This window comes from Hyla sarda, chromosome 5, assembly GCF_029499605.1.
Source record: "Hyla sarda isolate aHylSar1 chromosome 5, aHylSar1.hap1, whole genome shotgun sequence".
NCBI classification, from domain to species: Eukaryota; Metazoa; Chordata; class Amphibia; order Anura; family Hylidae; genus Hyla; species Hyla sarda.
The window spans coordinates 124,988,808-125,015,658 of NC_079193.1; the positions used below are offsets into that span (position 1 = coordinate 124,988,808).

General features: G+C 44.8%; 1 protein-coding gene and 1 long non-coding RNA gene across 5 annotated transcripts in view; one reads left to right on the forward strand and one right to left on the reverse strand.

The window, feature by feature from the left end:
* The window catches only part of LOC130273437 (uncharacterized), a 54,878-nt gene extending 39,777 nt beyond the window's left edge, over nucleotides 1–15,101 (reverse strand). The window contains exon 1 of the long non-coding RNA XR_008843993.1: nucleotides 15,048–15,101. This is a non-coding gene — a long non-coding RNA (uncharacterized LOC130273437). The remainder of the gene's footprint in view (nucleotides 1–15,047) is intronic.
* SACM1L (SAC1 like phosphatidylinositide phosphatase) overlaps nucleotides 1–26,851 on the forward strand; it is a 647,794-nt gene that overhangs the window by 347,512 nt on the left and 273,431 nt on the right. For all 4 annotated transcript variants that reach the window (XM_056520232.1, XM_056520231.1, XM_056520230.1 and 1 more), the window contains one exon: nucleotides 22,114–22,199. In XM_056520232.1, the coding sequence (XP_056376207.1) occupies nucleotides 22,114–22,199 (86 nt within the window). The remainder of the gene's footprint in view (nucleotides 1–22,113; nucleotides 22,200–26,851) is intronic.

The window sequence follows — 26,851 nt, forward strand, 5'->3', positions numbered from 1 at the left end:
CCTTGGTAAAATGAGGGTGTGTGTTATAGGCCGGTGCGTGGTATACCCCGATAAATACGGTAATATTGAAGACTCTAAGGAAACTAAAACTATTCAAGGGGTTAGAATAGTTAATAAGGATAGGCTTTAAAGGAAGAAAAACCATATGCCATTGAATTGCATGTTGACTAATGCCAGAAGTCTGCCCAATAAAACTGAGGAACTGGAGTGGTTGATGTCTGAGGAGGATTATGACATAGTGGGTATAACAGAGACTTGTTTGGACGATACCTGTGACTGGGCGGTCAACATACAGGGTTATAGTCTATTCAGGAAAGATCGGACAAAATGGAAAGGGGGAGGAGTTTGTCTTCATGTAAAGTACAGTCTGAAGGCTGCACTGCGGGAGGATATACGGGAGGGAAATGATAATGTAGAGTCATTATGGGTAGAAATATATGGAGATAAAAATAATAAAATTATGATAGGGTTTTTTTATAAGCCACCAAACATAATGGAAGAAGCAGAAGATGAATTAATGAAGCAAATAAACAAGGCAGCGAATCAGAATGAGGTGATAATAATGGGGGACTTTAACTATCCTGATATAAACTGGGAAACTGAGACCTGTGAATCTCATAAAGGAAACAGGTTTCTGACTATAGCTAAAGACAATTATCTGTCCCAAATGGTGCAGAGCCTGACCAGAGGGGGTGCCTACTAGACTTAATATTAACCAACAGACCTGACAGAGTAACTAATGTGCAAGTAGGACACCTAGGAAATAGTGATCATAATATAATACATTATAACTTTTTCTTCAATAAGGGAATCTCTCGAGGGGCCACAAAAACAATGAACTTTAGGAAGGCAAAGTTTGACCAACTCAGAGAAGCCCTTAACAATATAAAATTGGATAATGTCCTCAAAAACAAGAATACTGACACTAAATGGGAGACTTTTAAAAATGTCTTAAACTCTCACTGTAACATGTATATACCTTATGGGAATAAAAGGGTCAGAAATAAAAGAAAACCAATATGGATGAATAAAAACGTTAAGGGGGCAATAAAGGACAAAAATAAAACATTTAAACTACTAAAAGAGGACGGCAGTGAAAAAGCATTAAAAAGCTATAGAGAAAAATGTAAAATATGTAAAGAACAGATAAAAGCCATAGAAAGACTCATTGCCAAAGAGAGTAAAACTAATCCCGAAATGTTTTTAAACTATATAAATAGCAAAAAAGGTCAAAAATGAAAGTGTTGGCCCTTTAAAAAATTATAAAAAAATAATAATAATAAAAAATGGGGATCAGGAAAAAGCAAATATATTAAACATATTCTTCTCCATTGTGTTCACCGAGGAAAAGGAAATGTCAGGTGAAATACAGCGAGATAAGGTAAACTTCCCTTTACAGGTCACCTGTCTAACCCGGGAAGAAGTACAGTGTAGCCTACAAAAAATCAAAATAGACAAATCGCAGGGCCAAATGGCATACACCCCCGTGTTCTAAAGGAATTAAGTACTGTAATAGACAGCCACGTATTTTTAATATTCATGGACTCTATAGTAACAGGAACTGTTTCCCAGGACTGACGCATGGCAAATGTGGTGCCAATATTTAAAAAGGGGACAAAAGGTGACCCCCGAAATTATAGGCCTGTTAGTTTAACCTCTGTTGTATGTAAATTGTTTGAGGGCTTTCTAAGAGATGCTATTTTGGAGTATATTGATAAAAATAAATGTATGACTCCATATCAGCATGGCTTTATGAGGGATTGGTCCTGTCAAACTAACCTGATCAGCTTTTATGAGGAAGTGAGCTCCAGACTGGACCAAGGGGAATCGCTGGATGTCGCATACCTGGATTTTTCCAAAGCATTTGATACGGTGCCACATAAAAAATTGGTGCATAAAATGAGAGGAATTGGGCTGGGGGAGAATGTGTGTAAGTGGGTAAGTATTTCGTCTTCGATAGGCGGATTTACCATCAAATGCGCGGGACCGCGATGGGGAGCCCTTGTGCCCCCACCTACGCCAACCTCTATTTAGGATGGTGGGAGGAGTCAGTGGTTTTTGGTGAGTCTATGTCGCGGTACACGGATCTAGTCGGTTTGTGGGCCCGGTATATAGACGATATTTTCATTCTCTGGAATGGGTCGTCAGACCAATTCAGGGAGTTCGTGGCTAGTCTTAATCAGAACGAATTGGGATTGCATTTCACATTTGAATTCCATACTGATCAGATCCCCTTCCTGGATGTTCTAATTTCTAAGAATAGCCAGGGCGGTCTTGACACCACTATTTACCGCAAGCCTACAGCCACGAACTCCCTGCTTAGTTGGGATAGCCATCACCCTAGGTCTGTCCGTAGAGGCATCCCCAAAGGGCAATACTTGCGCATTAGACGCAACTGTTCCACAGAACAAGAATTTGTGAGGCAGGCGGCTGACCTGCGCCACAGATTCAGGGAACGCGGGTACCCGGATCGGGTATTAAGACAAGCGTATCAGGAAGCTAGGGGAAGAGAACGGAGCACGCTCCTCACCCCTAGACAAAAACCATCTGAGAAAGTCCTCACCCGCATAGTGGCCACCTATGACAATGGCACCCCCGATGTTAAAAGCATAATTGAAAAATACTGGCATGTCCTCTTGATGGACAAGGACCTCCAGGGGGTCCTTGACACTCGCCCCCAGATTTCGTTCCAGCGGGGACGGAATCTGCGAGACAGACTCGTTCATAGTCATTTTGTAAGACCCGGTCAGACTCCTACCTGGCTACATCGTAACATCAAGGGCTGCTTCAGATGCTCAGGCTGCATCGCCTGTGCTCACATTTCGGTTACTAAAACCTTTACAAGTTCTGTGACAGGTGATACATACACCATTCGAGATTTTATCAACTGTCGGAGCAAGGGGGTGGTCTATAAGGCCAACTGTACTTGTGGATTGGAATACATTGGAAAAACAAAACGTGAGATGAGGAGGAGGGTGGGGGAGCATCTGAGAGACATTACTAACTCAGCAGATAAACCCTTGGCAAGACATGTTCATGACAAGCACGGAGGGGACCCTAAAGTGGTCAGCTTTGTGGGGATTGAGCTTGTGCGACCCCTCACTAGGGGGGGGGGACTGGGATAGGCTGATCCTGCAGAAGGAGACTCAGTGGATTTTCCGCCTGCAGACTCAGTTCCCCAAAGGTCTCAATGATCAGTTGAGTTTTGCATGCTATGTCTAACTCTGTCCTCCATACTCTCCCCCTAGCTAGCTCCCTCCCCCTTCCAACCACAGCCACTTCATTACTTACTCAGCTCTCTCACTCTCTCTATAAATATCTACCTGTGTAAACTGTCAACACCAACCACTTAATACTCATTCGTATTTTGAAAAGATATGTTGCCGTGGCGCATGCGTACTGGCTCACCAGCATCGCCTAGCAACGCAGGACGCTCCGCTCCGTAGCCTAGACGCGCACCCGGAAGTGACGCCGACACACCGCTGTGGCGCCGGCACCCGGAAGTGGCGCGCGCACATTCGAGCGTGGAAGCAGCCTGTTTGGTAAGTGCTATTTAAGGATCCCAGGTTCACTGATGTGACCGACGGGATACAGACGCCATAACCGCGCACTCTGCCACTGCAGATCCCGACATCTCGCCGACCGCCATTGTGGTCACGTGAGTCTAACCCAGTAGCAGGGCTCTGCTCTGGGTAACCAGCACACCTACTTCACCTTCTCCCTTGGTTTTGTTCTAAGGGAATTGTGTTTGTTTATTTTTGTGGACTATGTTCACGTGTTGGTTCTAATTAGTGCACTTTATCATTATTATTGTTGCACGTTGCTGGCCTTTGAATTGATTTTTTGCTTGCACTTCTTGTATCGCACCTTATGTATTATTGTTTACATTCGGTAACGCAGTACTAACTTTTTTGTTTGCCCTGGAGCCCCTGATGAACCCATTAACTTGGGGGAAACGCGTTGGGCGGGCTTTACATCTGTTCTAGTATAGGGGCTGACCAAGGGATAGACCGGGGCAGGGGTCGTCCTTTCAAGGACGAGTGCCCCGACAGCTCCCTGAGCGAGCAGGGCTAGTGGGCACAACATCTCCCCTGGCAGGGTACACTAGGGTCCGAGTCCCACCCCACCTGGTCTCCACAATTTTCCCGGTCACCCCACTTGTTGTCTCTACTCAGGCCACTGAACTGTTTGACTCCAACTATAATCGCTAGTTGTGGCCTCTGGGCCTCTTTGATCTATCTCCTTGTTGTTTGTATGTCAGTGGGGATTCTGTTGTTTTAATAGCACGATTAAACGTTATGTTTTATATGTCCTTACCCCTTCTGTGAACCGATATTGTTAGCAGGGTAAAGATTTTGCCTCATCTGTGAAGTAAGTGGGTAAGTAACTGGCTCAGTGATAGGAGACAGAGGGTGGTTATTAATGGTACTTATTCTGATTGGGTGACTGTTACTAGTGGGGTACCACAGGGGTCAGTCTTGGGTCCTGTTCTATTTAATATATTTATTAATGACCTTGTAGAAGGGTTGAATAGTAAAGTAGCAATCTTTGCAGATGATACTAAACTCTGTAAAGCGGTAAACACAATAGAGGACAGGGCACTGTTATAAATAGATCTGGATAGGTTGGAGGCTTGGGCTGAGAAGTGACAGATGAGGGTTTCAACACTGATAAATGTAAGGTAATGCACATGGGGAGGAAAAATCCCGGCTGGGATTATGTATTAAATGGGAGCACACTTGAGACAACTGACGTGGAAAAGGACTTGGGAGTTTTAGTTAACAGTAAATTTAGCTGTAGTGACCAGTGTCGGGCAGCTGCTGCCAAAGCAAATAAAATCATGGGGTGCATCAATAGGGGCATAGATGCTCACGACAAGGAAATAATTCTACCGCTGTACAAATCACTAGTCAGACCACAGATAGAATACTGTGTACAGTACTAGGCACCAGTGTACAAGAAAGATATGGTGGAGCTGGAGCGGGTTCAAAGACGGGCAACCAGGGTAATACGGGGAATGGGAGGACTACAGTACTCAGAAAGATTATCAGAATTAGGGTTATTTAGTTTAGAAAGAAGGATTAATTAGGGTAAGATATTGTATTGGGTTAAATTGTTTGTATATATGTTAGCTAAAGTTATATAGTGTGTTAGTGAATAAACCTTTGTATTATTAACCCTGTGTTGGGAATTACTTAAACCGTACAATCTACAAAGGGAAACTAGAAAAGGTTGTTTACACTTAGAGAAGGAAGGAAGGCTGGAGGAATATTTATATCAATATTTATATTACATTCATTATATCCCCTTTATCATTGGCATCCTATAACATTAGGATACCCTTGTATAAATCCTTTATTATTTAATGTATCCTTTTATTAATTAGGATTGTAAGCGCTGCGGAATCTGTAGGCGCTATATAAATAAAATTATTATTATTAAGGATTAGGGAAGACCTAATAACTATGTATAAATATATCAGAGGACAGTACAGAGATCTTTCCCATGATATATTTATACCCAGGACTGTATCTATAACAAGGGGGCATCCTCTATGTTTAAAAGAAAGTTTCTACACCAGCACAGACGGGGGTTCTTTACTGTAAGAGCAGTGATACTGTGGAATTCTCTCCCGGAGGAGGTGGTCATGGTGAACTCTGTAAAAGAATTTAAAAGGGGTCTGGATGCATTTTTGGAGAGTAAGAACATTGCTGGTTATGTATATTAGATTTATTTGGACAGAACGTTGATCCAGGGATTTATTCTGACTGCCATATTTGGAGTCGGGAAGGAATTTTTTGGAGGAGGTTTTTTTTTGCCTTCCTCTGGATGAACTCAGTAGGGACTCATTAGGATATAGGTTGAACTTGATGGAATCTGGTCTTTTTTCAACCTCATGTAGTATGTTACTATGTTACTAGTTTGTCATTGATAATCAGAATCAGGGCAGGCTCTGCCTATAGGCAAAATAGCAGTTGCCTAGAGCACACTCTTGCGGTGGGCAGAACAGTGCCCCCTCAGGAAACTCAACCCACCCCCATACCATAATAATCAGCTTTCTTCATCCCATCAGAGAAGCACTGTATCCGCTGCACACAGCGCTCCTCCTCCCTAAGAGATACAGGCGTGATCTCCTAGGTCAGGTTTGTCCAGCATCCTGACAGTGCAACCCCACAACCCCTTCCCCCAGTGTGCCTCCAGCTGTTGCACAACTGAAACATCCAACATCCTTGCACAGTCAACGGTTTGTAGGCATGCTGGGAGCTCTCATTTTGCAACAGCTGTAGATACACTGTTTGAAAAACACTGCACTATATAATTCACACACACTGCATTTAACACGCACACCACTGTATACGACACATACACTGCAGTTTGTGGCATCTGAAAATGTGGGGTCTAAATCAGCTAAAAGCACGGACCGAGGTCACTAACCCTCCTTCTGTTAGTGCGATTGGTGCTCCATTACAGAAGGAAGCACCAACAGCCTGCACTAATGGAGCACCAATAACACTGATTAATTCTGCTCTATGCAACAGCATTGTTCAGTGTATGCGATCTAAAGATTACATGAAATAGTCCCATAAAATAGTGAAAAAAAGTGTTAAAAAAAAATAAAAAAGTTAATAAATATGAATAAGCCCCTTTCTTAATAAATCTTTGAATCGCCCCCCTTTTCCCATTTTATTTTTTTCAAAAAAAGAAAATATTAAAAACAAACCTATGTGGGGGCGTGGCCTGGCGGTTGAGATGAGCGGTCGCACACTGTAGGTGCTCCCGCTTAGAGCCTGCATTTTACCTATCCTGTACTGAATCCTGGAGCCTCTGACCCCGCTGACCCGACTCAGGACCAGAACGATGGCACCTAAACTGGATCCTACGAAACAGAAGGATAGATCTGCGGTGGAGAAGCTGCGAGACTATGCCCACGCGGTGAAACAAGATGGCGCTGGGTGGGCTGGGCTTCAAGGTCGGGCGGAGGATGCGGAGGAGCGAGAGGCCTTGCTGTCTGATGAGGACTCTGCCGGCCCTGAGCTGACCCTTCGGGAGGTGAGCGACACCCTTTTGATGGCTATTCAGACATGCCGGACCTCCCTTACGGGCAAGATGGAGGAGGTCAGGGTGGATGTTGGCCTTCTCCGGCAAGATCTGCAGAGTCTCCGGGAGCGGGTGGGGGAGACGGAGACTCGCATCTCCACTCTAGAGGACACGGTGCAGCCCTTACCTTCCTCCTTACGAGCGGTGCAGGAGCAGCTGGAGTCGGCCCGCCAGAAGAATGACGACCTCGAGAACTGGCTGCACCGGAACAACATACGGGTGATTGGTCTCCCAGAACGCGCGGAGGGCCAGAATCCGGGGGCCTTTGTGGAATCATGGATTCGGGAGCTCATGCCAGATGCTCCCTTCTCGGCTGATTATGCTGTAGAGAGGGCGCACCAAGTGCCTGCGAAGCCACCTGTACCGGGGGCCCCTCCTCGCCTGCTGCTAGCAAGATTCCTTAATTGCAATGACCGGGACCTGATACTCCGTTCTGCCCCACGGCTGCCGGAAATCACGGTCCAGAATGCCAAGGTGTCCATCTTCCCGGACTTCTCTTCCGATCTCCAGCGCAAGAGGGCCTCCTTCACTTCAGTTAAGGCGCGGTTGCGTGAACGGGGGGTGCCGTATTCCATGGCCTACTCTGCCCCGACTCCGGGTGATGGAGACCGGGCGATTTTCTTTGCCACCCCGCAGGACGCAGACGAATGGCTGAGTAGGCGGAGGTGAACCTGCTTCCCCTGGCGGGATCTAGCTGCCTGACTGGACTGATGTGGGTGACTGCCGTGGAGTTCCAGCCTGTGTCCCTTTTCTACATCTCCTGCCTACCCTGGTTCCCTGCAGTGTTTGAGGTACTGTGTATTCCCCTGCCATCCCACCTACTTGTCACCTTTTTTCCACCCTCTCCCCCCCCAGTCCAGACTGCCCTGTGTTTTCCCCCCACCGATCACTGTTACCCCTGGGACGTTTTAAGTTTGCCCACGTGGGACTGGGCCGGACCTCTGTGGGGAGCATGCCCCTCTGTCTCTCCTCCTGTCCGGCTGAACCCCCGTTCCCGGACTGCTCTCCCCATTGTTTTTTTTTTGTGTTTTTTTCTCACCCTCATTGGCGCCCCCTCCCCCCTGTGCCCCCCCCCCCCCCCCCGGACTTTCAGTGCTTGTTCTCCTGGGACTACAGTTGGACTTTCACATGGACATTGTATGGCCCTGATGGAACTGTCAAGACTCTCCTCCATCTCCCCCTACAAATTGGATCCCCCTGCCTGGACATTCCAACTGCTGATTCCCTCCCCCCCTCCCCCCCCCCATGCCCCTACTTGACCTCTGAAGCGAGGTCATTTCCATGTGACCTTTATGGGATGAATAGGGTGTGGGGTCATGATTGCTCTCCTGTTGGGTGGGTGGCGGGAGACATGTGTCAATGGTGGTCACTTTGCACTGTGTATTATGCCTTATACACCTCCAATTCTCGCTCTATCTCCTGATGTGTTCTCGTCTGTCCCCTCTCTCCTGCCTTGGTCCCTTCCCCCTCCTGAGTGTCATACCCTAAGCCTCCTCTTCTTCCCTTTGCCTCTTTTTTACATTGGTGGTCATTTTCTCCCTCCCCCCCCCCCCCCCCCCTCTCTTCTTTATTTGTTTTCCTGTTTTTCCCTCCTATTTCTATCTGGTCCTCCGGTGTCGCCTCCTTCTCCTGTGTACTGCTGTCCTCCTTGGCCCCTTCTGCAGTTTATATAATCTTGAGGCTCTCATCTATCCCATGTTTGAGCAGGCTCTCCCCACTAGATGGAGCTGTTGCTCTATCACTGCTTTCTCTGCAGTGGTTATGTTTGCTTTTCTTGTTTTCTTCTATGTTTGTTCCCCATGTTTAGGGGAGGTTTCTCTTGCCAGAATGTGCATTCTCAGTGGAGCATATCTTGTACCATTTCTACCTTTCACCACCTTGGTGTTCTTTCTATTTTCGTGGACCCGTGTGTGTTTGTCTCAATCTGTTGGCGTGGATGGCTGATGTTTGTGTTGTCTTTATGTGTCTCTTGCTGTGTTCTTAGTGTACACTCTCTTTTACCATGGCGGACCTTAGAGTAATGTCGTGGAATATACGGGGGGCCCGGGCCCCTCGTAAACGTACAATGGTTTTTGCACATATTAGGAAGTTCCGCCCTCATGTGATAGCATTACAAGAGACACATCTCACCCCGGACAGGGCCCACCAGTTTACCAAGCCTTGGGTACAATGGTCTCACCACTCCTTCCATACATCTTTTTCTAGGGGCGTTTCACTTTTGATTGCTAGGTCAGTGAGATGGGATCCTGTAGCACTGCGTAGGGACTCACAAGGTCGTTATATTTTTGTCTATGCCTACATTAACAATGTGCCTTATGTGCTGCTATTTATTTATAATCCCCCGCCGGCCTCTATGGAAGTATTGCATAGTGCTGTCACTTTTGCTGCTGGATACCCTTCCGCGCGTGTGCTGTGTATGGGAGATTTTAATATGGTGCCTGACTTGGTCATGAATCGCCACAGTACCAGAGGGGTTCCTTTGGGAACTGGAACCACTCCTCTCTCTTTGTTGGTAGATGAAATTGGCTGGGTGGACATCTTTCGGGATCGCCATCCTCATACTAGACAATTCTCCTGCCACACTCTGGGTCGCAATGCGTTGTCCAGAATCGACCTTGCCTATGGTAATCCGCTTCTCATGTCTCAGGTCTCGGCGGTTTCGTATGAACCGCGTGCTGTATCTGACCATTCTCCATTACTGCGGGACATCCGCGTGGCCGATTCTGGTACACCGCATAGATGGAGAATACAACCTTTCTGGCTGGATCAGATTGGCCCCAATGACCGTATCCCGGACCAGCTTCAGGTTTTCCTTCGAGCCAATGTTCCAGGAGGTTCTTCTGTGCTGGTGTGGGAGACTCTAAAGGCATACCTGCGGGGCTGCCTGCAATCTACGATCTCTTTTATTAAGAAGTCTGCATCTCGGCGGGAGGAGGAACTGGCCAGTTCCTGCACCTCTCTGGAGGCCAGATATGTGGCGGACCCTTCAGAGTCTAATAAGGTGGCTTGGCTGCGGGAGGGAAGACAATATATGCTACATCTTCACGAAAAGGCCAATAGGAAATTATTTTTTACCAAGCAATTCTATTTCGAACATGGTAATCAATCCAGTAAACTATTAGTTCACATAGTACGGCAATCTACTTCAGCTGCTCAGGTTCTTAAAATTAAAGCCCCAGTTGGGTCTGTGCTGCTGGGGGTGGAGGAGATGGCACAACGTTTTTCTGCTTTTTATACTAACCTCTATTCTTCGCAGGTTCAATATGATGATGCGGAGCTGGCTTCTTACCTGGACTGCATAGATTTCCCTGTTTTATCTGATAGTGATAGAGACATGTTGGATGCCCCTCTTACGCTCTTGGAAGTGCAGGACGCAGTAGCTGATATGACTAGGGGTAAGTCTCCGGGCCCGGATGGCCTCCCCTTGGAGGTTTATCTTCGGTACTCGGAGATTCTCCTTCCTCCCCTGTTGGCCATGTTTGAAAAGGCATTTATAGACAATATCCTACCTGACTCTATGTACGAGGCGACCATAGTCCTCTTGAAACCTGATAAAGATCCCTTAGAATGTGGCTCCTATCGGCCGATTTCTTTATTAAATCTGGATTATAAAATTCTCAGAAAAGTTTTAGCTAACCGGTTGAATCGGGTAGTACTGTCTATTATACACTCAGATCAGTCCGGTTTCATGCCGGGCAAGTCCACATCGGACAATATCCGTAGGGTTCAAACTGCCGTCCAGGTGGGAGGTGCTCTGGGAGGAGACTGGGCCTTGGCATCTTTAGATGCTGCCAAGGCTTTTGACTCGGTGGAGTGGGGGTACCTGCAGGCAGTGCTCTCTAGGTTCGGTTTTGGTCCTGCTTTCCGGAAGTGGGTTTCCCTCCTCTACCGGTGTCCGCGGGCCCAGGTCCTGGTTAATGGTACTTGCTCACGCCCATTTCCCTTGGGCAGGGGTACGCGTCAGGGGTGCCCTCTGTCCCCGCTCCTGTTTGCGGTGGCGGTGGAGCCCCTTGCACTGCGTATCCGCCAGGACTCTGGTTTCCATGGTATGCCGGTGGGAGATAGGGAAGAACGCATTGGTCTGTACGCGGATGATACAGTGCTCTTTCTCTCAGACCCGTTGACGACGCTGCCGTATGCTATGGCCTTGCTGGATAGGTTCGGATTCTATTCTGGGCTGTTTATTAACTGGTCTAAATCTGTTATAATGCCCCTCTTGCGTAAAACTTGGCCCCCCATTATGTGTGGCCTTCCAGTGGTCACGGAGTTTAAGTACCTGGGGATCTTTATCCATAGAGACCCAGCTAGTGACCTATCGTCTAACATCCTCTCATTGATCCCATATGTCAAATCCAAATTTAGAGTTTGGGCTACGCTACCGCTATCTGTTACTGGGCGTGTTAATCTTATTAAACTCATTATCCTTCCTAAATGCCTGTATATGTTGGAACACGCTTCTGGGCCTGTCCCTAAATATTTTTTTGACTCCCTTCACTCTCTTATGTCCCCATTTATTTGGGGCCCGAATAGACGCAAAATTCGACTTTCTACTTTGCAACGCCCTAAATTAGCGGCAGGTATGTCATTACCCGACTTCTACCTCTACTATGTGGCGGGCCAGCTACAATATCTCAGGCAGTGGGTGGGAGAGGATGTTGGAACGGGTCCGGAGCGATCCTTGACTAGCTTTGTCCCGTTCTTGACCCCGAGACTTCTACTGGAGAGTCCCACCCTTGGCAGACAGGCTTACCTACCCCTCCATAAACTGGCGATCAAGGTGTGGCGTGCTGCTAAGGTGCTCTATGGTTATACTGGTGTGCCATTGGATCTCCCGATGTGGGACAACCCCTTCCTCCCACACATTACTGTCTCTCTGGACCCACCCTTTTGGAGGGGACTAGGGATTCTTACTTTAGACCATGTGTACCGTGATAATGTACTGTGTTCCTTTGATCAGTTACAATCCACCTATGCTTTGCCCAGGCACAGTTTTTTTTAGGTATTTACAGTTGAGCCATGCGCTTAATGCTCAGTTCCCTGTAGGTAGCACCCCTATCTCAGCCTTCCCTCTAATAGGTGTGCTGCGATCTCAGGGTCCTAGGGGGCTGGTGTCCATCCTGTATAAACACCTCATTCAGGCCAAGGTTTCCGGATCCCAGCTGCCGGCGGACCGGCATTGGGAGTCTCACATCCCCAATTTGTCTTCAGAGATCTGGGAGGAAATATTTTCTTTGCATATGCTGGTGTCCCCAGCGGCTAATAATAAATTGATTCAATTGAATATCATTCATTACAGCTATGTTACCCCTCTCAGACTGTTTAGAATGGGTCGTTCCGACTCTGATGCCTGTCATCGCTGTGGTGATGCCGGAGCGGACTTTTGGCATCTTATTTGGGCTTGCCCCTATATTGAGGCATTTTGGGGGGAGGTTATTCGATTTCTCAACACACTTGCCCAGCCTCCCTTATCTGCTGACCCCTTAATCTGTCTTTTTGGTGTTTTAGATGAGGAGGTGTGGACTCATCATGTCCGCATCTTCTTGAGGGAAACATTATTCATGGCTAGGAAGGCTATTGCACTTAAGTGGATGGACCCCAGCCCTCCTACTTTATCTCAATGGAGGGCTTTGGTGAATGCAGTGATACCCTTCTCCCATTTGGTATATAAGCATAGGAAATGTCCTGGTAAATTTCTTTCAGTGTTCGGTGAGTGGTGCTCCTCTCCGTTCTGTCAGACTGTACTTTTGCTCAGGCGCCCTTGAATTAATGTAACGTGTACTACCATGTTGTCACTTTATTGGGCCTGCAAGCCGATTGTTCCTTACTTTCCAATAAAACGTGTTTAAAAAAAAACCTATGTATTAGGGATGCACCGAAAGGGCAATTTTTGGCTGAAACTGAAAATTTAGGCTGTGCTTGGCTGAAAACCGAAACCGAAAATGCATTGCCCCGTCTACTTTTTTTCAAGATAGTTTTTGTAAAAGTGTATGATCAGATTTTTTTAGTTACTGATGTACTTGAAGGGAATGTGGAATGGCTATAGAAGGTACTGGCCGAGCTTGCAGCCACAACACTGCCACTCACCATACATTGACTCCAGGACACACTATAGGGGTACACACCTATCTGGTTGCTATGGGCAACTACTCCATTTTTCCTCAGCACGTTTTGATAAATCTCCCCCTTAAATCAAATAAAAAAATATATGCTCTAAATGTTCTCTTCTGACCCCTATAACTTTCTTATTTTTCCATATACAGAGTTGTATAGGGGCTACTTTTTTGCACCGTGATCTGTGTTTTTTTTTATCAGTACCATTTTTGTGTTAATCACTTTTTTTTCTGCTACAGTAAGTGAACAAAAATCAGCAATTCGGGATGTTGGTATTTTTTTTTAAACGTGTACGCTATTGACCGTGCTGTTTTATCAACATTTTATTTTAATATTTCTGATGTTATGCACGCGGGGTTACCAAATAACTTTAACTTTATTTTATTTGAAAAAAAAAGGGGGGGGGGGGAGTGTTTTAAACTTTTTATTTTTTACAAATTTATTTTTACAGTATTATTTGTCCCCATAGGGCAGTGTTTTACAGTGTGCCTCCAGTTGTTGCAAAACTACAACTCCCAGCATGCCCAGACAGCCAAGGGCTGTAGGGTATGCTGGGAGTTGTAGTTTTGTAACAGCTTGAGACACAGATGTAATTTACTACTTCAAGACACTGATCAATGTTATGCTTTAGGAGCCTATAGCACAGCACTGATCAGTGTTGTCGGTGCTCCATTACTACAGACTAGCAAGGCATGCATTATTGGAACACCTATCACACAGGACGGACAAAGCTCTCAGCTGATCAGGACCCTGAGGGTGTCCCGATCAGCTCCACACAGCTACCCCAGATTTTCAGCATTTTAGAAGCCGTGATCTACTTTGATTGCGGCGTCTAAGGGTGCGTTCACACGCTAGTAGCTGCGGGAAACCCGATGTGAGTTACACTACCATTCATTTGAATGGGTCCGCAGACAGTTCGCAAATCAGACACTTTTGCGGACGGTCTGTGGACCCCTTCAAATCAATGGTAGCGTAACTCGCAGCAGGTTTCCCACAGCAGGAAATCTGCTGATAGTAATAGCGTGTGAACGCACCCTAAAGGGTTAATGCCGGACATCACATGAGTCAGTGATATCCAGCATTAGTCAGTATGAAGCGAGCTCAGGTCCTGATCTCGCTTCATACGCCTGCTGCACGGCTGCGCCATATACACATGGTGGTCAGCCGTGTAAGGGTTAAAGGGGGGTACTCCAGTGAAAAACTTAAATGAACTGATGCCAGAAAGTTAAACAGATTTTTAAATTAAAGAAAAGTGTGCAGCTCACAACCGAGAATCCAAGGTGTAAGTGGTTAAAAGATCGATCCCCACTGACCCAAACTATAGAAATATATTAACCTGTTGGGGACGAAGGGTGTATGCATACGCCCTTGCGTCCTGGTACTTATAGACGAAGGGCGTATCCTTACGCACGTGGGAATTTCGATTCCCGCTGCGCGCCAGGCGGGGACCGGGGTGTCTGCTGATATCGATCAGCAGGCACCCCGCGCAAATGCCCAAGATGGTCATGAGACCCCCCCCCCCATGTCGGCGATCGGTGCAAATCGCAAGTGAATTCACACTTGCGATTTGCGCCGATTCCGGGTCATACGGGTCTATGGTGACCCGGAATATAGGGGGGATCGCGGTTGTCTAAGACACCTACGATCCCCCTGAAGGGATAGGAGTGAGGTGGCAGGGGTGCCACCCCTCCTATCCCTGCTATTGGTGGTCTAGACGCGACCACCAATAGCAGATCGGGGCGGGGGGTGTTAACTTTCGTTTTCCCCAACCTGCCCACCCACAATAGGCGGGGCAGGACGGGGAAACCGGCGGGGACTGGCGCAGGAGATCCACTTACCGATCTGGAGGCTGTGTGGGATGGTGATCGGCAGGCAGCAGAAGAGGACAGCTCCCTGGATCCTACGGAAGCCGGTAAGTTGCCTAGCAACATCTGGAGGGCTACAGTCTGAGTCCACTATACAGTGGTCTCTAACCTGTAGCCCTCCAGATGTTGCAGAACTACAACTCCCACCATGCCCAGACAGCTGTTTGGGCATGCTGGAATATTTAGTTTTGCAACAGCTAGAGGGCTACAGTTTGAGACCATTATACAGTGGTCTCTAAACTGTATCCCTCCAGATCTTGCAAAACTACAACCCCTAGCTTGCCCAAACAGCTGTTTGCTGTCTGGGCATGCTGGGATTTGTAGTTTTGCAATATCTGGAGAGTCACAGTTTGGAGATCACTGTGCAGTGGTCTCTAAACTGTAGCCCTCCAGATGTTGCACAACTGCAAATCCCAGCATGCCCAAACAGCAAACGGCATGCTGGGAGTTGTAGTTAAATACCTCCAGCTGTTACATAGTTAGTACGGTTGAAAAAAGACATATGTCCATCAAGTTCAACCAGGGAATTAAGGGGTAGGGGTGTGGCGCGATATTGGGGAAGGGATGGGATTTTATATTTCTTCATAAGCATTAATGTTATTTTGTTCCAGGAATGTATCTAATCCTGTTTTAAAGCTGTAAATTTTTCCTGCTGTGACCAGTTCCTGAGGTAGACTGTTCCATAAGTTCACAGTTCTCATGGTAAAGAAGGCGTGTCGCCCCTTGAGACTAAACTTTTTCTTCTCCAGACGGAGGGAGTGCCCCCTCGTCCTTTGGGGGGGTTTAACCTGGAACAGTTTTTCTCCATATTTTTTGTATGGGCCATTAATATACTTATATACGTTTATCATATCCCCCCTTAAACGTCTCTTCTCAAGACTAAACAATTGTAACTCCTTTAATCGCTCCTCATAGCTAAGATGTTCCATGCCCCATATTAGTTTAGTCGCGCGTCTCTGCACCCTTTCCAGCTCCACAGTGTCCCTTTTATGTACAGGCGACCAAAACTGAACAGCATATTCCAGGTGAGGCCGTACCAATGCTTTATAAAGGGGGAGTATTATGTCCCTGTCCCTTGAGTCCATGCCTCTTTTGATACATGACAATATCCTGCTGGCTTTGGAAGCAGCAGCCTGACATTGCATGCTATTCTGTAGTCTGTGATCTACAAGTACACCCAGATCCTTCTCTACCAGTGACTCTGCCAGTTTAATCCCCCCTAAGACATACAACGCATGTAGGTTATTAGTACCCAGATGCATAACTTTACATTTATCCACATTGAACCTCATTTGCCAAGTGGATGCCCAGACACTTAGTCTATCCAAGTCATCTTGTAACCTATACACATCCTCTATAGACTGTACCGTGCTGCAAAACTTGGTGTCATCTGCAAAGATAGAAACAGAGCTGTTAATACCATCCTCTATATCATTGATAAATAAATTAAACAACAGCGGGCCCAGTACTGAACCTTGGGGTACACCACTAATTACCGAGGACCAATCAGAGTATGAATCATTGACCACCACTCTCTGGGTACGATCCATGAGCCAGTGTTCAATCCAGTTACAAACTAAAATTTCCAAACCCAAAGACCTTAACTAACCTGTCAGACGTCTATGAGGGACAGTATCAAATGCTTTAGCAAAATCCAGAAACACTATATCCACAGCCATTCCTCTGTCAAGGCTTCTACTCACCTCTTCATAAAAGCAAATTAGATTGGTTTGACAACTTCTATCCTTAGTAAACCCATGCTGGTTATCACTTATAATACAATTATCCCCTATGTATTCCTGTATGTAATCCCTTATAAGTCCTTCAAACAATTTAACCACAATGCACGTTAAACTTACCTGTCTATAGTTTCCTGGGGAAGACCTAGAGCCCTTTTTGAAGATTGGCACCACATTCGCCTTGCGCCAGTCCCTTGGCACAATACCAGACACCAGAGAATCTCTAAATATCATGAACAGGGGTACAGATATTACTGAACTTACCTCTCTAAGAACTCTTGGGTGTAGTCCATCCGGCCCTGGAGATTTGCTTACATTTACTTTACTTAACTTACCTTGTACCATCTCTAGATTAAGCCAGTTCAGTACATTACATGATGTGTTACCAGCACTGACCTGGCCAATAACTACAATAACTGTTGCATAACTACATCTCCCAGCATACCCTTCGGCGATCAGTACATGCTGGGAGTTGTAGTTTTGCAACAGCTGGAGGCACACTGGTTGGAAAATACTGAGTTGGGTAACAGAACGTAACTGAAGGTTTTCCAACCAGTGTGCCTCCAGCTGTTGCAAAAGTACAAAGGTGCAGCTTTGCTTGGGGAGAAGATGGCTAGAAGGGTGGAGGAGTGTTTAAACTAGGGACTTGGGGGGAGGGAACCTACAGCAAAGAGGGGGAAGATAGTGTAGATAGAGAGGTGAGAATTATAAATGTACCTGGGGGTGGAGCGGAGGGAGGGGCTAGAATAGTTAATAGGAATAGGCTTCATAGGAAAATAAAACTTACACCCTTGAATCCCATTAACCCCAATAACATAAAGGATGGAAATGTAAAGTGTATGTTCACAAATGCCAGAAGCCTAGCGAATAAAATTGGGGAGCTTGAGGCCTTGATACTGGAGGAACATATTGATATAGTTGGGGTCACTGAGACATGGCTGGACTCCTCGCATGACTGGGCTGTCAATCTGCAGGGGTTTACATTGTTTCGTAAGGATAGAATGAACAGAAAAGGTGGTGGAGTCTGTATGTAAGAAGTGGTATGAAAGTCAGTGTGAACGATACCATAGTGTGTGATGATTCTGAGGATGTGAAATCATTGTGGGTAGAATTACAAAAGGAGGGAAATACTGAAAAAATAATACTTGGTGTAATCTACAGACCCCCCTAATATCACTGAAGAGATAGAAGTTCGGCTTCATAAACAAATAGAAAGGGCCGCCCGGGCAGGTACAGTGGTAATAATGGGAGATTTTAACTATACAGATATAGATTGGGGTCCGGGGATGGCTAAAACTACTAAGGGGCGACAATTCCTAAATTTATTGCAGGATCATTTTATGGGCCAGTTTGTGGAGGACCCAACAAGAAGTGATGCCTTGTTGGATCTGATCATTTCCAACAACGTAGAGCTGGTTGGTAATGTAACTGTGCGGGAAAACCTTGGTAATAGCGACCACAATATAGTTACTTTTGACTTAAAATGTAGAAAACAAAGACAGGCGGGGAAGGCAAAAACATATAACTTTAAAAAGGCAAACTTCCCTGGGCTGAGGGCTGCACTACAGGACATAGACTGGGGGGAGGAGTTGTCAAATACTGATACAGAAGGTAAATGGGACATCTTTAAATCAACTCTAAATAACTATACAGCTAAATATATACCAAAGGGGAACAAATATAAACGATTAAAACTAAATCCTACATGGCTGACAAATGATGTTAAAAGAGCAATAAACAACAAAAAAAATAGCCTTCAAAAAATTCAAATCTGATGGGTCAGCTATAACATTTAAACAGTACAAAGAGCTTAATAAAATCTGTAAAAACGTAATAAAAACAGCAAAAATTCAAAACGAGAGACAGGTGGCCAAAGAAAGCAAAACTAATCCTAAATATTTTTTTAGATATATAAATGCAAAAAAAAACAGTAGGACCCCTTAATAATGATAATGGGGAGGTTGTCACAGGCGATCAAGAGAAAGCGGAGCTACTGAATGGGTTCTTTAGTTCTGTATACACTATGGAAAAAGGAGCTGACATTGGCCAGGTCAGTGCTGGTAACACATCATGTAATGTACTGAACTGGCTTAATGTAGAGATGGTACAAGGTAAGTTAAGTAATATAAATGTAAGCAAATCTCCAGGGCCAGATGGATTGCACTCAAGAGTTCTTAGAGAGGTAAGTTCAGTAATATCTGTACCCCTGTTCATGATATTTAGAGATTCTCTGGTGTCTGGTATCGTGCCAAGGGACTGGCGCAAGGCGAATGTGGTGCCAATCTTCAAAAAGGGCTCTAGGTCTTCCCCAGGAAACTATAGACCGGTAAGTTTAACGTGCATTGTGGGTAAATTGTTTGAAGGACTTATAAGGGATTACATACAGGAATACATAGGGGATAATTGTATTATAAGTGATAACCAGCATGGGTTTACTAAGGATAGAAGTTGTCAAACCAATCTAATTTGCTTTTATGAAGAGGTGAGTAGAAGCCTTGACAGAGGAATGGCTGTGGATATAGTGTTTCTGGATTTTGCTAAAGCATTTGATACTGTCCCTCACATACGTCTGACAGGTAAGTTAAGGTCTTTGGGTTTGGAAATTTTAGTTTGTAACTGGATTGAACACTGGCTCATGGATCATACCCAGAGAGTGGTGGTCAATGATTCGTACTCTGATTGGTCCTCGGTAATTAGTGGTGTACCCCAAGGTTCAGTACTGGGCCCGCTGTTGTTTAATTTATTTATCAATGATATAGAGGATGGTATTAACAGCTCTGTTTCTATGACACCAAGCTTTGTAGCACGGTACAGTCTATAGAGGATGTGTATAGGTTACAAGATGACTTGGATAGACTAAGTGTCTGGGCATCCACTTGGCAAATGAGGTTCAATGTGGATAAATGTAAAGTTATGCATCTGGGTACTAATAACCTGCATGCGTCGTATGTTTTAGGGGGGATTAAACTGGCAGAGTCACTGGTAGAGAAGAATCTGGGTGTGCTTGTTGATCACAGACTACAGAATAGCATGTCAGGCTGCTGCTTCCAAAGCCGGCAGGATATTGTCATGTATCAAAAGAGGCATGGACTCAAGGGACAGGGACATAATACTCCCCCTCTATAAAGCATTGGTACGGCCTCACCTGGAATATGCTGTTCAGTTTTGGTCGCCTGTACATAAAAGGGACACTGTGGAGCTGGAAAAGGTGCAGAGACGCGCGACTAAACTAATATGGGGCATGGAACATCTTAGCTATGAGGAGCGATTAAAGGAGTTACAATTGTTTAGTCTTGAGAAGAGACGTTTAAGGGGGGATATGATAAACGTATATAAGTATATTAATGGCCCATACAAAAAATATGGAGAAAAACTGTTCCAGGTTAAACCCCCCCAAAGGACGAGGGGGCACTCCCTCCGTCTGGAGAAGAAAAAGTTTAGTCTCAAGGGGCGACACGCCTTCTTTACCATGAGAACTATGAACTTATGGAACAGTCTACCTCAGGAACTGGTCACAGCAGGAAAAATTTACAGCTTTAAAACAGGATTAGATACATTCCTGGAACAAAAGAATGCTTATGAAGAAATATAAAATCCCATCCCTTCCCCAATATCGCGCCACACCCCTACCCCTTAATTCCCTGGTTGAACTTGATGGACATATGTCTTTTTTCGACTGTACTAACTATGTAACTATGTAACTAACTATGTATCATCAAAGGGTCTCTGCAGCTTCGTCCCGCTGAAATAGAATCACGATAAAAACAAGCAATCTCCAGGTAGCAGAGCAGGATCAATGGAAGCGCTGAGACCAGATAAGAAGTTAAAAGGATTTATTTCCCATAATGCAACGCGTTTCACGGTCACCCGCTTATGGGAAATAAACCATTATGGGAAATAAATCCTTTTAACTTCTTATCTGGTCTCAGCGCTTCCATTGATCCTGCTCTGCTACCTGGAGATTACTTTTTTTTATCGTGGTTCAGAATTCTGATAGTCGGGCAATTGACATGCTTATACTGCACAGTGAATCTAAACAGTCTCTGCAATAGTGTTTAATACAGTCCTCTAGAATAACTATAACTAGTCGCCTTAAGTGTATTAGTAGCAATCATATATCTCTCACCGGTCTCCGGCCGCTGGTCTCGTGCTGCGACGGACCGTGAATGAAGTCCTGTGGCTGTTCGTACGATAGCTGCGATCCTGTGGATAACAGTGATTGCAGACACTGTGTGTGCTGCACGGGGTCAAACTCCGCAATTTGGCGAGTTGAATACTTGCAGTTCTATGTTCTTAGAACACAAACAGAGGATTCCTCCTGGATCAAATAAGCTGCATGCCCGATGATGATGAGATGGAGAGCCAGGTGAGGTAGGTGGATCTGTTTAGTAAAAGCCGGCTTACATGTAGGTTATCAGCAATTGGCAGTGTGTTTTCTTTAGTGCTGGATTCAGATGATAAAAAACTTTAAACGCGTTTCAGGGTGCTTAATCTGACCCCTTCTTCAGTAGATGAGTCTATATATCCATCTGCTGAGCCGTGAGGCCAAGCAGTGATTAGGCAACTAAAAAGCAATGTATGGACTATAGATCAGTAGGGGTATGTTAAAAGTTAAGTAAAGTGACAGTAATGCTTTAAAACTGAATACTTTTATGGAAGATTTATGAATTTTAAGGCATACAGTTTCATATGTCTAGGCTCTAAAGGTGAATATTTACACAGTTTTTTACAGTGAACTATGTTAGACGGTGTTCTTTTAGAAGAAAAAATATGGCTGCTCTCTTCTAGAAATAAAACCACACCTGTCTATGATGTGTGCCTGGTATTGCAACTCGGCAATGTTTACTTCAGTAAAGCTAAGCTGTCATACCACTCACAACTTGTGTGGGATTGTTTTTAAAAGTGAGGTGGTTTGTCTTTCTAATTCTATATAACACCTTTAACATGGTCTAAATAGTCAGTGGAAATCAGTGGAAAATGAGATGGCTGTGAGTTGTCACATAGGGAATCCCTAAACTGCTGCCATAGTTGTATACAGTATATAAAGTGTGTAAAGATGCAACTCTAGTAGCACCCATGTGATTATTCACAGGTAGCATTTGCTACTTAAATTTACAAACTCACAAGAGAAGTCTGAAACTGGGATCACATTGCAAACTGCATATTAATTGTGCTGAAAATGAATAAAGCAAGGGAGACATATTTACGGTAAATTTAGTGTTTTCTTTTTTTCTATATCACTGGTGTCAGGAGCTTTTAATTTTCATATGAATTTATTTTATATTTGTTTTATATTTTAGGTATTGATTCTGAAGGACATGCAGCAAATTTTGTTGAAACAGAGCAAATTGTTTACTGTAATGGAGGAAAAGCTTCATTTGTTCAAGTAAGGTTTATAAAAATGTGTTTTTATTTGCTTATTTATTTTTCAAAATTATTGGCTGAGAAGGGGTACTGTGTGTCATTGAAGAGATCCAGCCATGTATTGATACTCCAATACTCCATGGGAGAAAAAGTATGTGTATTGGCTTTCTTCTACAGTGGTGAGAACAAGTATTTGATACACTGCCGATTTTGCAGGTTTTCCTACGTAGAAACCATGTAGAGGTCTGTAATTTTTATCATAGGTACTCTTCAATTGTGAGAGACTGAATCTAAAACAAAAATCCAGAAAATCACGTTGTATGGTTGTATGGTTTAAAAAAATAATAATAATTTTGCATTTTATTGCATGACATAAGTATTTGATACATTAGAAAAGCATAATTTAGGGTACAGAAACCTTTGTTTGCAATTACAGAAATCAAATGTTTCCTGTAGTTCTTGACCAGGTTTGCACATGCTGCAGCAGGGATTTTGGCCCACTCCTCCATACAGACCTTCTCCAGATCAGTTCACATAAGGCAAAGAGAAAATTGACACCTTTCGATTGTCCAAGCAATCTTAGTCATACTTGTAACTTCTCAGTTTGGAATTGAAATATGAATTGAAAATCATTAGATTGCATTCACTGTTTAATGCTAAGCTATTGCTTAGCAATAAACAGTGAGCTCACCTGGGCTGCATTACTGGAGAGTAGGGCAGACAGCTGGAAGCTGGTAACGGGACCCTCCACTGCCACGTTACCTCATCTACAGCAGTCTGCACTTTACTGCTGTGAAGCAAGCGCTGCTCCTGTGCTCCCTCCTTCAAAGTTACTTAATGCTTCCTGCCGTACATATGTTAGTTATAATTATGAAACTTTGATTGATACTGTAGACCAGTGGTCCCAAACCTTTTACGGCTCGGGACACCCATCGCAAAAAAAAAAAAAAATATATATATATATATATATATATATATATATATATATATATATTGCGTGGCACCCCTACTGAATAATTTTTGACGGATTACAAAAAATAGCTAAAAAAGGGGGCATGGCTTGGTGCGCTGGAGAGAGGAGGCGCAATGTGAAAGCTCCCGCCGGGCCAGGGTTATAACGGGCGCTTAACTTGGTAATGTGTGGCAGATCCTGCACCAAAACGAAGCAGATACCTGTTGTGTCTCCCTCCAGGCACATATCTGGAAGTCCTGCTGCCTCCATTATGGCTGCAGTGAACTCAGGAGCCTCGGACTGTCAGACACCAGTCCCTGAGCCCGAGACCCGACTTGCCACTTCACCTCTGCCCATGGCGGGTTCTCCATCACCGCACTGAGCGGTGCAAGTAAATGTTGCCACCCCGCTGCAGTCGGCTGACTTTCCATAGTTGCGGCACCAGCTGCAGCTCTTACAATTGCTTCAAAATGCACAGATCGTCTACAGATGGGGCTTTCCGTTTTCACTCATAGCGAGACATGGAGCGACAATGTCTACTCTCTCTCAACAAGAGGACTTGCCTGTCTTCCTCTCGATACTCAAGCTACCCCCAGTTTCTTTGCCGGAATGGGAAAATATGTTTCTTTCCCTCTCACTTAGATCTACACTGCCCCAGATCTGTCGCTCTCCACCGGACCACTGTCTGCTGACCCTCTTCTTGAAAGAGCAAAGCGCAAGACCTGAACAGTGTCTCACTGAACTGTTGTGGAACTCTACTTTGCATTGCCTGCCGATGTCTGCTCTACATACCAGTTCTCCTGCTGACCTGTACTTTTGTAACTGATGCCCAGGATGTCACATTAATGTATATCTCTGGTATGTTAATTTAAGTTGCTGTGTAGCACTACTTCTAATACGTACCCTCTCATAGTTAAGAGGTTTTCTTATTACGGAGTTGCCTCACTATTATTTTACTACCTTTTTATGTCTGTATTCTGTTTCTCGTTATTAGAATACCATTGTCATTTTAGCTGGATCTGCCCCCCACCCATTTGATATCATTGGGCGGTCAGCCCGAACCATTCCTGTTTTTTCCATATCATATGAGCATTCCTCCCACATAATGCCCCCTTAGTTTCCAATTGGCCCTGTCGGTAGCCTGTGTTTATTTCTCCTGTGGATGTTACCTTTGTTATTTCTGGTGACCCTCTTTTGGCACGCCTTTCATGTTACCCCACTTAGTTTTGACGCCAGACTGGTTCTGGCAATGTCCTTGGCCCTTATGATCTCTCTTCTTAGTCCCTGTGCACCCGTGTCTGTGTGGTTGCTGCATCACAATCCTTTTCTGTCTACCCACTGTTTTGTTTTTTGTTTTGTAGACCTCTACTTAGCTTGACCTTCCTGCCTTGACGACTGGATGACATACTGGTCCTTTGCTTGAGTGATGAGTCTTGTGCCATTTTCAACATTCCCCATGGTGGCTGACATATGTATTGCACCCCTTAATGTTAAGGGCTTTAATACTCCTGAGAAGCGTGCACAGATTTTGTACTCTCAAGACAAAATGAGAATACAAATCCGGGCTTTGCAAGAAACACACTTTATAACAGGTCATCTCCCTACACTTACTAATAGATACTATACATCTTGGCTTCATAGCATTAACCCTGAAGCTAGGACGAAAGAGGTATACCTAGCCTTCCATAGATCCCTCCCGATCACTGTCCTCTCCTCTTCAATCGATCCTGAAGCCTGCTATACTTTTGCTAATTGCAACTTGTCTGGTCAGAAGTTTACCATAGCTTCTATTTATGCTCCCAATCACAATAGAGTCCCGTTCCTACTTAAAACCCTAGAAGCCCTTTCAGCCTTTGCGACAGGTCCCATACTACTTTGTGGTGACTTTAACCTCCCCCTATTCCCAACTATAGACACCTCCTCAGGTCATTCCTCTCTATTTCACAGTAAGCTACGAGCCCTGAGACAGAAGCTTCACCTTCTCTAACTAACTGATGTGTGGGAACTACATCCACAAGATCAGGACTACACCTTCTATTCACACCCTAGACAGTCCTATAGCTGCATTGACTATATCTTTTGTTCCCATTTTCTTTTACCTGCCTTCTGCTTTGTAGAGATAGTAGTTACTTTATCCGACCACACACCTGTTGTGGGCACCTTCATGCTCCCTTCCTTTGTCAAACCCCAAGTCTCTTGGAAGCTTAATGAGTCCCTGCTGCTTGTTTCTCTATGCTTGCAGTACCTCCAAATGACCATCTCTAATTTTATACAACACCACTCCAATGACCCCTCCTCACCTCTGGTAAAATGGCAAGTGATTAAATGTGTCCTGTGGGGTGTGTTCATAAAACACGGGGCGAGACTTAAGAAGGCGGCGTCAACTAAGGTAGCAAACCTCTTTCAACAACTCCAACAGGATGGGGTTTTTCGTGACCTTATTAGAGTCTGACATGATCTTTAAGAGCTCCTTAATAAGAAACATAGATATTGCAAACAGATCACAGGTAAGCACTTTTATGAATGGGTTAACATGTTGGTCCGACTTTTAGCAAATGCCCTAAGAGGAAAAAAGTCTTCCCTTTTTGTTACTGCCATCCAACCTCATTCCGGTCCGGTTACCCATCTTACCCCCGACATTCTGGAAGCGTTCAGACACTATTATACTGATCTTTATAATCTACCGAAACCTCCTGCGCGCTCCTCCGCGAATCACTCCTTCCCGTTGTTTGAACAATATATAGTAGAAACAGCCCTCCCGAACCTCTCCTTAGACAATATTGAGGCTCTTGAGCAGCCGTTTTTCCCTGAAGAACTAGATATTGCTATTTTCTCACTACCTGCTGGCAAAAGCACAGGACCTGACGGCTATACTGCCAAATTCTACAAGGTTCTCAAGACTGATCTGACGGCTCTGCTTCTTACAGCTTTCAATGATGTCTCAGGTGATTCCCCATTGCCTCAGTCCTTTTTAAGGGCATTCATTACAGTTATCCCTAAAGAAGGGAAAGACCCCCCTTCTTTGTCCCAGTTATCGTCCAATATATTTAATCAACTCAGATGCTAAGCTAGTTACGAAGCTTATCGCTAAAAGATAAGCACCTAATATGTCCTCCTTTATCCACTGAAGAGAAGCCAGAAATAACACTCTGCAAGCTTTCTCTACAATACATTTTGCTTCCAAATGCCAAATACCGCTTTTTCTTCTTTCTTTCGACGCAGAGGAAGCTTTTGACTGGGTGGACTGGGAGTTCTTAATGGCTACCCTAGTACAAATATGACCTGGTCCTCTGATGTGGCAACATATAATGGCCCTCACACCCCCAAGATTCATTTGAACGGACCAGATTCATTTGAATGGGCGACTATATGTCCCATTTGACATCTGTAAGGATACGAGGCAGGGATGCCCTTTATCTCCACTCCTGTTCTCTGTATGGAACATTTACTGGTGGCCATCCATCAAAACCCAGATATCAGGGGTCTTTTGATGCCTCCTAACCATTACAAATGTTCGTCATTTGCGGATGATATCCTTTTATACATCTCCTCACCCGTTACTACATTACCTTCCCTTCTTGCAACTCTACGTCACTTCTCCAATTACAGTGATTACAAACTGAATCCCTCAAAGAGTGAAGCTTTAAATATTACTCTTCCGTCCCAAGTAGTTCAATTACTAAAATAGTCTTATCCCTTTAAATGGCAAAGGACCTCATTAA